Source organism: Bos indicus, chromosome 26 (assembly GCF_029378745.1).
Source record: "Bos indicus isolate NIAB-ARS_2022 breed Sahiwal x Tharparkar chromosome 26, NIAB-ARS_B.indTharparkar_mat_pri_1.0, whole genome shotgun sequence".
Lineage (NCBI taxonomy): Eukaryota > Metazoa > Chordata > Mammalia > Artiodactyla > Bovidae > Bos > Bos indicus.
The window spans coordinates 23,148,864-23,161,073 of NC_091785.1; the positions used below are offsets into that span (position 1 = coordinate 23,148,864).

General features: G+C 51.6%; 1 protein-coding gene across 2 annotated transcripts in view; it reads right to left on the reverse strand.

The window, feature by feature from the left end:
• Positions 1 to 8,979: 8,979 nt before the first annotated feature.
• ARL3 (ARF like GTPase 3) overlaps positions 8,980 to 12,210 on the reverse strand; it is a 29,988-nt gene continuing 26,757 nt past the window's right edge. For both annotated transcript variants that reach the window (XM_070780745.1, XM_070780744.1), the window contains exon 6: positions 8,980 to 9,249. In XM_070780745.1, coding sequence (XP_070636846.1) covers positions 9,202 to 9,249 — 48 coding nt within the window. In that variant the 3' untranslated portion in view covers positions 8,980 to 9,201. The remainder of the gene's footprint in view (positions 9,250 to 12,210) is intronic.

Sequence of the window (12,210 nt, forward strand, 5' to 3'; positions counted from 1 at the left end):
GCCTGTCCAGCCTCAGAGTCTCATCTTCTCTGTGCATTCCTCCCCACCTCTCCAGAGGGTGTATGAAGAATAAGGAAAGATGTGTGTGAGATGCCAAGATGGGGCTGGTGTAGGCCGCTTTCTAGCATTGATACTTATCACGATGTTCAAGTTCCTTTGGGCCAACCACACTCCCATGCACTTAGCACTGTCACTTGGTATTCTAACTCATTGTGATTTACGTGTCAGGTTAGAGGCTGCATAGCTTGTGTGTCCGAGTAGCCTGTGCATCCCTGGAGGACGTGAAATATTAGTCATCTTTGACTTTTCAGAGCCCAAGAAACAGTGCCTGTTTCATTCATTCACTCATTCATTTATTCAACTAATAATTATTGCTGTCCTTCTAATATTGGCCTCTATTCCAATGCTGGGGATACACTGGTGAATGGAATACACAAACTCCACTCTCTTGGAGCTAATAACTTAGTGGGAAAGAGCTGACAAACAAGAAGTCAGTAAAGGGACTTCCCTGGTGGTCCAGTGGCTAAGACTCTATGCTCCCAGTGCAGGGGGTCTGGCTTCAATCCCTGGTTGGGGAACTGGATCCTGCATGCTGCAGCTAAGTGTTCACATGCCACAATTAAAGATCCAGTGTGCTTCAACTAAGACCTGGAGCAGCCAAATGAATAAATAAATATTTTTTAAAAAGAAATCAACAACTGTGAGTTGGTGATATGTACCAAGAAGGGAAGTAAAGCAGGGACAGGGCTTGTCAGTAGAAGTAAAGAGCTATAGTAATTCTTATATATGTAGGTGGTTGCGGAAGGCTTTGCTGAGAAGGTGACATTGAGTGGAGATCTTAAGAATGTGAGGAGACAAGATCTGGGGATATTTGGAGCAAAAGAGTCCCAGGTGGAGGGAACAACCACAAAGGCTAAAAGCAGAAGATGCTTGTTTCAGAAAGAGCAAGGAGTGGCTGGAAAGGTGGGTGAGGGGCAGAGCAGGGAGTGATGAGGTCAGAAAGGCATGAGTAAAAGGGGGCGGTGGGGGGCAGGTAGGAGGCGGCCAGGACATGAAGCACTGTAGGTGCGCTGCCTCCACTCAAAAGATATCTGCTGAATGAATGAATGATGGATGAATGAATGAACACCGAATGCCTGGGCTATTGGGGCTCTGAATGTTTCCCAAGGGAGCCCTGTGGGCTAGAGGCTGCCAGGCCTTCGTCCTGGGGAGGTGGGACTTGAATTGTGCCCTAAAGGAGGGGTGAGCAAAACACAGAAGAGAGGACAGACATCCCCGAGAGGAGGTCTCTATGAACACAGGTGGGGAGATGAATCCCTGTCAGGGGGCAGCAAGGATTGCTCATCTGGAGCTCAGGGTGTGTGTGAGACCCCGTGATTGACAGGTCGATAAAAAAAGATTTGAGGTCAGACCAGAGGGGACTTGAACGATAGGATAAAGCTTGACCTTGCGTGTCTCAGAGCAGCGGGGCCTCCACAGGCATCTGAACAGAGGAACTGAATGTTAGAACGATGGCTCTTCTGAGCACTAAGGGGTGAGCGGCCAAGCAGTGGGGACAAGGGGACCAACTAGGAGGCAATGGGAGGTCCCAAGGAGCAAGGAGGTCGGGGGGGCGGGTGGTGGCGCAGTCAGGGTGCAGGTTGCCTCAGCCCAAGGAGCAGGAAGGACTGTGGCTGGACCTCTGGGTCCCGTTGCTCAGGCTGAGAGATGGAAGCCGGGGTCAGGCCCTGCTCCTTCCCTCCCAGCCAGTCGTGGGCCCCAGAGTCAGCAGAAAACCCCGGCCCTGGGGAGGAGGCGGGGGCGCAGAGCCAGAAGCTGCTGAGGGAGCACTGGCAGCAAGATGCCATTGTACGTCCGCAATCAAGATACTTCAGAGGAAATCAAAAGCACCAACTGGGGAAATGATGTGTGCACGCTCTCGCTTTCTCTCTCTCTCAAGCACACACACAAACTTCTGCCTCCAAAATGGGTCAAGTGAAGGCTGTGGGCGTGGGCTGGAGAGGGAGGGCTGGCAGGAGAGGAGGCCCAGGGCCCCGAGCAGCCTGGGCGCTCGTGCCCACTCACCCTCCTGGCATCGGGGTTGGCAGCAGCTGCGGGGTGGGGTGGGACATGAGGATAAATATACACCTCCCCATGCATATGGATAATGCACACAGCTGCCCTGCCTGCTTTGCGCTCATTAGGACCAACTGTTTCAGGAGCGGTGGCAGGCGGGCGGGAGGGGGTGATGTGCCCATTCACAGGCTGGGGGTAGGGGGGCTGCTTGCAGCTGTGCAGACACCTCCCCCCTGCCTGGATCAGCATCCCAGCCCCTGAATTGCCCCGTCCTCCCTCTTTTCCTTCCTCCCAACCTGCTGCTCTCCAGATCTGAGGGTCTCAGGGTGGGAAGGGAGCCTGGGGAGTGAGTCAGGAGGAAATCCAGGCTGCACCCCCACCAGAGCTGGGGGAGTTGAGGGGATGGTTGGATTGTAAGGTATCCTCTGGCCCCAGGATGGGCTGCTGCTTGCAAACCCAAGCTCCTTATCTATTTCTCTCCCAATTCCATCTGTAGCTTCCAGGCAGGAAAACTGCTTCGACCCTGTCATCTGGAAGCTCCGGGGAAGCCTCAGATCATATTCGAAAGCCCAAACCAGGCTTGCTCTGTGGCCCCAGACAGAATCAGAGGGGCTTGGGAGTGATGGTGCGATGGCACAGGCTTCTGCCTTCTCGGCAGCAAGGGAGGCTGGTGGGCTCCAGTTCACCAGAGCAGGTCGTCCAGGAGAGACTGGGGACTGCATTGGCGATGTGAGTGTTAAGAGCCTGGTCCAGGGGGAGGTCTGGCTGATGTAATAAGTATGACTGACCCCGGCTGAGGGGCCCTCAGCCAGTGCCAAGACTTGCACCCTGGTGGGGTCAGGGGGGCATCCTTTCCCAAATGGGTGTGCGGAAGCCACGTGCCAACCTTGCCCAGTCTTAGGAACTTGCATTCCCATTCTGTTAACAAGGCAAAGAAAGGGGGAGGCAGCGTCTGTGTGTGACTCTGCAGTCGGCCCTTTCTCTTGCCCTCCAGTGATCTAAGTGGGCTCCAGGGACGTCTACCACTTTGCTGCAGCCCGTCTCTCCTCCTTCGGGGCCAGGGCACTCGGTGGGGGCTGCAGAGCCCTGGGGGAGAATCGAGGCCCAAAGGGTCACAGCCTCCCCAGCCTTTTTCCTTTGTTGTCAGGGCGGGGCCTGGCCACCGCCTGCCCCCTCTGCTGGTGGCCTTCAGAGCAGCAACCACCTCTGGGCTCTGTGAAGTTTCCTGTGGATCTTAAAGAGGTGGGTGGCAAAGTGAGAGAAAGAGACGTAGGCCTTGGCCTGGTTTCCTGGAGCCCCGCTCCCCACTGTTCTCAGCTCCTGTGTTTAGTCAAGAAGGTGCCCTGGAGAAAAATGGTCTTTCTATTTAAAGGGAACCCCAGCTAAACCATTTCCTAGCTGTGTGTTTCTAGGCCAGTGACTTACGCTCTGAGAGCCTTGGTTTCCTCAACTGGAAGAGAAGGGTGGGAATGGTTACCCTGTGGGGCTACAGAAGGATCCAGTCAGTGAATGACTAACAGGAGGAGTCGTTTGTTGATCTAAATGGTAGTTCTGACCTCAACCCTTGCAGGTCTCAGCTTCAGGTATCCACCTGAGTTCTCCTGCAAACCTTGCCCCTCCTTGACTCAGCTTGCTCTCTGCCTTTCTGTCATTAATATTTCATTTCTTTACTGAAGGCTTTTTGTCCCTGGGACACTGCTATTCACCCTGGGAAAAGAAACCTCTCCCTGCTCCTTTGTGCCGGAGTCCTCAGCTCCTTTTCTGAGTTCAGAAGCCAAAAGGGGAAAAGGTTTCATGAGACGGGCTTGGGGCCCAGCAGTCAAACAAGCCCAGGTGAAAATCGTGACCCTGCCCCATTCTCATGCTGTGATCTTGAGCAAGTGAATCCAGTTCTCTGAGCCCTAGCCTCAAACTGAGTGATAACACCTATAGTTATTAATGTTGTTGCAAGGATTAAATGAATGATAACGGCCAAGTGCTTGGTACAAGTGGATGCCCTGGTCTGACCCTGCAGGGGCCTGGTTGTTGGCTGTATCACCACAAGCTCGTGTCTGTCTGGTTCTGGACACACACACACGCACACGCACACGCACGCACGCATGCACGCACGCACGCATGCATGGACATGACACAGGACGCAGTGCTGGACCAGCAGGTTCACTGCAGGGAACAGGAGCTCTCTTCCCCTCCTCCCTGCCCAGCTCCCATGCTGCAGCTTCTCCGTGTTCTGCAGTGTTGGAAAAGGAAATTACTGAACAGATTGCAATTAAGGGGGAGGTGGGGGGGAGAGAGAGACAGAGGCCCTGAAATGCAGCTTGACTGAGCGCTAAACTGTGTTTTTGCCCAGAGCCAATCAGGAGCCGCTGACAAGAGCCTGTTCCCACTTACAAATCTAATTGCAGGAGGTGGGGCTGGGGTGGCCCAGGGAGCCCCCTGGAGAGAGGAGGGGGCTGCCAGCACCTCTGGGAAGGCTGCTGACCCTTGCAACACGTGGGGGGCCGTGTGGGAGGGCAGAGGTTCTTGGAGGCCTGGGAAAGCCTAGACTCCAGAATTTTTGCCTGTTATTATAATAGCTACCAATGATTTAGTACCTACTCTGCACCAGACATTCATAACTTCATTTAGTTTCTTGGAGATTCAACAAGGTAGGTGATTACCTCATGTTACAGGAAGAAACTGAGGTACAGTGTTCCTACTATGTGCTAGCTATTGCCTTCTATCTACATCTGTTGCCATTATATCTCTCTTCAATCTCCCTACCACTCTTGTCCCATTTCACAGATGAAGAGGCAGGACTCCAAGAAAGGAAGCAACTTGCCTAAGATCACAGCTGATTTATGGATGGGCAAGGATAGATTTTTGGGTCTGAGTCCCAGGGAACACAGTATAATTGTATCTCACTGTCGCTGTATTGAGCAGGGCATTCTGGGTAGAATTGTCAGATTTAGCAAAACAACACAAACACAACTGGGATGGCCAGTTAAATGTGAATTTCAGGTAAACAGTGACTTTTTTTTATAAGTATCATGTCTCAGATCTATGTACTTATATTCAAAATGATTCTTTGTTTATTTGCAATTCAAGTTTAACTGAGTGTCCTGCCATTTGTCTGGCAACACTAGACTTTCTCTCTCTTCCTGCCTCCAGCTCCCCTCTATTCTGCCAACAGCTTGCCTTTAAAGGCCAGCCCTTGGGACCAGTCAGGCTGGTATGTCTCTAGGCTGCTGAAGTGAGGCTGCCGGAGGGGAAGACGAGCTCTTCTCCAGAGGGCAGAGCTCTGGACCGGAACCCACTTTGCCTCCTACTGTGTGGCTTTGGGCAAGTCTCCTCCCTTCTCTGAACCCTGTCTAAAAGGAAATAGTATTAGGTAATTGCCAGTATCCTTGCAGCCCCCATTTTCCTAATTTCTCCCTTTTTTCTGTCTGTGCAAAGGATGGCACCAAAACAAAATAATTGTGCTGCCGTGGGGACAGAGGACAACAACAGTTGGGACAGGGGACCCCCCCTTCCCTACCCACCCACCCCCACACCCCCCGCCAGCAGCACTGATCAGAGAAGACCCCTGGTGTGGACTTGGAAGGCTGGGGGCTGAGACAATGAGCCATTATTGCGTTATTGTCTTTGTCCTGGGGGGCCGGTGGCAGCTTACTGCTGCCTTCAGACCTGGGTTCCCGGCCCACTGGCACTGATGACTCTGTGATCTTGGGCAAATGCCTTAACCCAGGCCAGCACCTCATTTTCCTTAGCTGTAAAGTGGGATTAACACTGCCCCATGACATCGATGAAGGGTCTGCTTTGTGAGAAGGGCTTAATAAAGGGTTATGTTTATTGGTGGTGGTGGCGTTCATGTCACACCCTCCTGCAGAAAGCACCTTGAGAGATGCTGACCTCTGAAAGGACGAGCTCACTGCAGCCCTCTCCCCTCTCTAGCAAAGGACACGACGCTTTCCAGGCTGCCTTCGTTTCAGCTAAATTTTATTTGTCGGATTTTTGACAGACGTCTAAATTATACATTGAATTTTCCACATGACCAAATACCATGTCCCTTCCTTTGATTATCATTTTCAAAAGATACTAAAAAAAAAAAAAAAAACTTTTCGATGGAGCAGACTGAACCCTGAAACCACATGGAGTGCAGAGCTAAAAATAAAAGGAAGTAAGAACTGGCCCCTGAGAAGGAAAGAGAAATCAAAGCAAACTCTGACGGGAATCAAGGGACGAGTCCTGGCGAGGGTGACATGGTGTCACCCTCCAGGCCAGGCCGGATAAGGAGCGGCCGACAGCGAGGGTGGGGCCCAGAGTGGCGCAAAAATAGCCATGGCTTTAGCCCAGAGGGGAGTAAAAGAAATTTGTTAAAAGCCAGGAAAGAGAGAAGTGAGCGGGAGGGAGGGAGGGGGCAGGACCACGTCCTTCCCGCAGTTTGGGAGCTGCGGACCTTAACCCTGGCACATCTCTACCCGCCAGCATAATCGCTGACTCTCAGCTGTGCGCCGACATGTTCCCCAGCTCAGCCCACATCAATGACACCCTTGTTTCCATAGTAACCAAGGGAGAGTGAAGGGGAAAGGGTGTGCTGCCCTGGGCTCGGGGAAGCCAGCCAGAAGGAGCCGCACGGGGGAGGTTGGGAGGAGGGGAGGGGAAGGAGTTTTTCCCACAGCTGGTCTGAGCACACATCCTGGGGCCCCTGTCCCAGGCCTGGCCTGCCCTCTGGCCTCCACCCCTCTGCCCTCCCTCTACACATTCAGATGCAGTCTTGCCCAGAGCCAGTCTCACCACTGAGACTCCCTGGGAGTGGAAAGACCCAGCATCCCCCTTCTAGCTTCCAATTTTGTCCTCCACGGCGGGGGGCGGCAGGGGGGTACTAGGGAGAGAGGAAAGGGGACTTTTAGAAGCATTTTGTTTTTACAAATGCGAGCTGTCAAACTCTGCGATTTTCAGGCTCCTCTCATCTACCCTGTGAGCCCCGGGAGGGTTTGGTAGGGCTCAGAGGGAAGATGAAAGCCTGTGACATCCACAATGTCTCTGTGTCTTTAGCTGAAAAGCAAAGCTGAACATTCACAGAGGCTGTTATCAGACGAAGGCAAGTGGCTTCTGCCTGCTGGCCGAGGCCCTGGGCGGGGGTAGGGGGGGTGCCCTTTCAAACAGTTCCCTAAGTTGGTGGTAAAAGGACAAAAATATTTCACAGATCATCCACTGCTAGAGTCCAAGTTCCACATAGCTGTTAGCAAATCGAAGACCTCAAAGCAGGCATTTTGCCCCTCAGATAACACTCATGCTGCACTATTCGAAGGGAATCCGTGCTGCACTATTTGGAGGGAAAAAAATATTTTCATGTGCTAGAGCCATATTTGCAGCCGGATAGAAGGGGGATTTCTGGTCCCTTGTAATTCTGTTTTGCTTCCTTTCAAAGGCATCTGGGTAAGACAGACAAGCCTAAGGAGGCTGCAGGGAGCAGCAAGCTCACAGTGGTTTAAAAACACTCACCTTTTGTTTTGCAAGTCCCCACAGGTCTGTCCATAGCCACCCCAGGGCACCTTTTCATGTCTGGCCTTGTTAATGACTTTCACCCCAGACCGCCTTTGAAGCGGGCCATGCCTCAGCCTCCTGGGCACAGCTTGGTCCATAAAGGCTGGGAACTGAGGGCCAGGGGCTGGAGCAACCCCTTCAGTCTGTTCACATGCCTTGGTGGGTTTGGAAAGGGCTGCCTCCTGGGATGTGAAAAGCAGCTGGCCTGGGACCCGTCAGCTACTGGACGGTCTCTTATTCATTCTCTGAAAACCCGGGAGGCCAGGCACCAGAACAGAGCTCGGTTGGAAGGCCAAGGGATGCTCTGGCCCACCTTCCCTTGTCTGAAGCTGGGGATTTCTTAAGTCTCAAGGAAACAAGCTCTTTTTGCAACACAGGGCAGGAGAAATCTCCTGCCATTCCTCTCTGATCAATCAACAGAGGACACATTTTGCTAGAGAGAGGCTGAGGGGACCAGGAGCTGGGGTGACTCTGGCTTCTCTGGGCAAGGCCCCCACAACCCTACCCACCCAAGCGCCTCCCGGCAGCAAGCCCTCTCCACCCTTGAGCAGCCCACACCACCAAGTTGCCAGCACTGTAAAAATTGATCTCTTCTGAAGATCGATCCGCCTGGCTTTTCTCAGTGGAGCAGGTTCATGGTGAAGCTGCATTTATTTTTAAAATCTGATAGCAGCGGCCTATTGTGATCATTTAAACATAGAATTCTTTGAGCTTTAGAAATCCCTTCTATGGGACGGCCGTGGAGAAGGCAGCTAATCTCGGAGTCAGCTGCTCACTGCTCCATTGAACTGGAGAAAGCCTGTTTACGCTAGCCTGAGCCCTCCATGTGAGGGCTTTTTAAGGACCTTGTAATTTTTCTGGAATTAAACCTCCCACCTCTCCTTACATTCCAGATGTCATTACAGTCAAAAGTGGTAAGAATTTGCTTCCCTGTGTGGCTGGCTGGGGGGTTGGGGACGGGGTATGTTTCTGTGGTGACTTGTCTGCAGGAAAGGATTTTTTTTTTCCCCCTTTCCAAAGGGTGAGGATTACATAGTCTCTTACCTGCATGACAAGATGGTTTAATCATCTGCTGTTCCTCACCTCCCCCTCCTTTCCCTGGCCCGTGCAGCTTCCCACCCAGACAGGCTGCAGCCCTGGTAATGGGTGATGGTAGAGATCACTGACCAGCATGAGCAAACTATCTTGGCTTCAAAACCACGGGGGAAAGTAAGGACAGGTCAGGAAATAAATGACCACAGCCTAAACTGTGGTCCTCTTCCTCTCTCCCCCACTGTTTTTTTTTTTTTTGAAAGAAAAAAGCCCACTGGAATTGTCTAAACTGCAATGCAATCTCTTGCTCATTTAAAAGATCTCATTTTCTAATCATGTGCTTTGAGACATTTAATACTATTTCAATTATGCAGAAGAAATAATATAATTCCTTTATTTGAAAAATGATACTGAGCCTCAGAGATCAGTTAAATCTACGGCTGGAATGGGGATTCTTTTTAAATGGTGTTGCTCCTTCTCTTCATACAGCTGTAGCTGTACACAGATGGAAAAACATTTGGTCAGAAAGCAGCAAATTAGTGTTTTTCAGGACAGAATTCAGCTCCCGCATCTCCATTTGTCGAGATTTTATTTCTTCTTTGCGCTGACATTTTTGCAGACCCAGTTCATGCCGTCCTTTGAGGGAAATGGGTAGAGAGGCAGTGTTAGTTGTAAGTAAGGCACCACACACTCCAGCCCTCGAGGGGAAAGAGAGAAGGTCCCGGGTCCTCCCTCCCCAGCCACGGGCTCAATGGCGCTTGCCTGCCCCAGGGGCCCACCTGGGTGACCAGGGACAGTGACCTCCTAGGGAGGAGTGGGGAGGCCTCTGAGAGGTTGAAGGGAGACGGGAGGGGGAGTGTCAAGAGCCTGAACTTGAGATGGGTCCTCAGGAACTCCCTCTGAAAAAATAAACACATCTGCCTGGATCCCAGGCCTGATTGAGGAGCTATCAGGACAGATTCCAGCCATTTTTGGCTTTTTCTAAAAGCTGACCTTTGCTAGGGCATTAAATTCAATAATCAGCCACCCTTCTGGTGCCCCGGTGTGTTTACAGTGTGACAGTGTACACTTGGGCTAAATTAAATTTCTTTTTGGAAAAACAAACCGACTGCAGTGCGCGTTACTAGACACACACTGGGGCAATGTGTATTCATTTTTCTCTGTGCAGCACCAGGGAAGGTTTAAAGGGGCCTGGCCTGGTTCTTGCAGCTTTAAGCAGTACCAAGCAGAGGGACTGGGGAGAAGGTTCCCTTAAAGGCACAGTAACCTTGAACGTGTCCTCTCTTAGAAGGCTGGAGGACAGAGGTAAAATCCACACAATGTCTATGTACAGCCACCTGGCAGGTGGCGTATCTTGTGGATCCCAGGCCCACCAGAGACGACCTCTTTTTCAACCCCCTTAGGAGCCATCCCTGAAAGCTCACTTTCCCCAGAGTCTGTGTGACCCTGAGTTGCGCAGAATTCTCAGAAGCCCAGAATAAAATCGAAGGAGGCTCCTGCAAGGCACCCCCTCTCTTTTCCCCTGCTTCTGTCACACACAGACGTCTCAGGGCATACATGACATTCAGAGCCCTGCATTTCCTGTGACCAGGGAGCTAGTCGTTGAACCTGAACAGCTGAGACAGCTTAAAGTAATAAATATCAGCTGACACCCTTGGCCATTCGGAGCATTAATCCCATAAACAATACATCACGGCAAAACAACCAGCAGGCATCCTATCTCCTGGCTAATCTGACCATAACCTGAATTTACAGTGATTAAAACTCCGCCAGTTGCCATCAGAGCACTTGGTTGGGAGAAGCAGAGTATCTGATGGCTGTCCCAGAGCAGACCTTAGAGGAGGCTGGCCATGGCCCACTGCACAAAACCTCACAAAGGTGGACAGCACCTGGCAGCAGCAGGGACCGGGGTGGGGTGGATGGCGAGGTGAGAGAGGGTGGACTCCGATTACAACTGGGTCAGTGGCTTACTCTGAAAAGCTGAGGCCAATTTTAAGACCATTTTTATGAAAAGGACTAATTTCAAGAGAAGGATGTTTAATTTTAGGAGCTAATTGGTTTCCAGGAAAAAAAAAAGATCACCTGCCAGGAGACAAAAAAGATTTTACAAATAAAAGAGAGATGAATAAGATAACCATCTTCTTTTTGCCTTCTAAGGTGAATAGCTCAGCACTTACGTGGCACTTTCCATCTGTAGGAACCCGCACAAACACCATCAAAGGTGCGTACCTCAATATTTCCTGATCTATAGAGACTTGCACTATTTTATCAAATCATCTTAGAGAAATCAAGAGCAGTGTTCCCACTGAATACCGTCTTCCCTCTTGTTTTACGGCTGATTACAGAGGGGGCTGGGCTTCTTTTATTGTATGTAACTCAACATGAATGCACTCAAAGAGATAGGAAAAATATTTACTCAGCTGCAGGAACCCAAGGCAGAACGTGGAGGGTGAGGGGCAGCTTTCTACTGGGTATCTGTTATGGAGGCAGAGGGGATTTGAATGGGGAGCCCTGCTGAGGGGTAGTGTCCTCCAGATGTGTGTGAGAGCCCCAGTCCTGTCAGCAGAGGGCGCTCAGAGGTCGGGCCCCACCAGCTGACCTGCTGGCGGGCGGGGCGGGGGCACTTTCCATAGCTGCTGCCTGCAACCTGGAGTATGGGAAGCTGGGAAGACTTAACTCCGCTCTGGTTCAGGAAGGCTGATCTGTCTAAAGTGTTTGGAGGCTGGGGGTTTGTGCCTTTCCTGTTACTGCCCAGAGGAGGACCTGAACTGGAGCTGGGAGGTGTCAGGGAGGCAACAGTCAACAAGGATATTACCTCAAAGGTGCCCACTGGCAAGGAAAGATTCCTGAGGGGAGGGTCCATGCCAGACTGGCTTGGGGTGGTGTTTACAGAACTTCGCACGATGGCTGGCCTGCCTGCCTGCTAAGTCACTTCAGTCCTGTCTGACTCTTTGCGACCCTATGGACCATAGCCTGCCAGGCTCCTCTGTCCATGGGATTCTCCAGGCAAGAATACTGGAATGGGTTGCCATGGTCCTCCTCCAGGGGATCTTCCCAACCCAGCAGCAGACACTTAATTAATTTCTTTTAATCCTTGTAACAACCCTTTGAAGTAGGTACTTAGGTATGAGGAAATGGTGGCACAGAAGAATGCGTGGCAGAGGCGGGCTGTGAACCCAGGCAATCTAGTTCCAGCGCCCGCGCGAGTGCACCACTGACCATTTCTCAATGACTGAGCAAGTGCCGGGGGAGGAGCTCTGCCTCAGGCTTAGGGAGAAGCTGCGCTTACCCTCAAGTTGGCAGAGGGAGCAACTGCAGTTTTTTTTCTTATGACTTTCAGCTGAACACAGGGGCATGAGAAGGAACAGCCCCAGAGAAGCGCCCGGCGTGGCTCTGCTGCAGCTCTGAAGGTGCCAGAAGCTGTTTCTGGCCACTCACCTCTCAAGATTCCTAGGTTGCTAGGTACTGATACTTGTGGAATCCTACATTTTTATATCACAGCACGATCCCAGCATATTAACTCGCTGCAAGCCTGCCATCTCCAGCGGAATCTCTCTCTTTAGAGACAACATCATTGCAAGAGGAGGAACCTTAAAT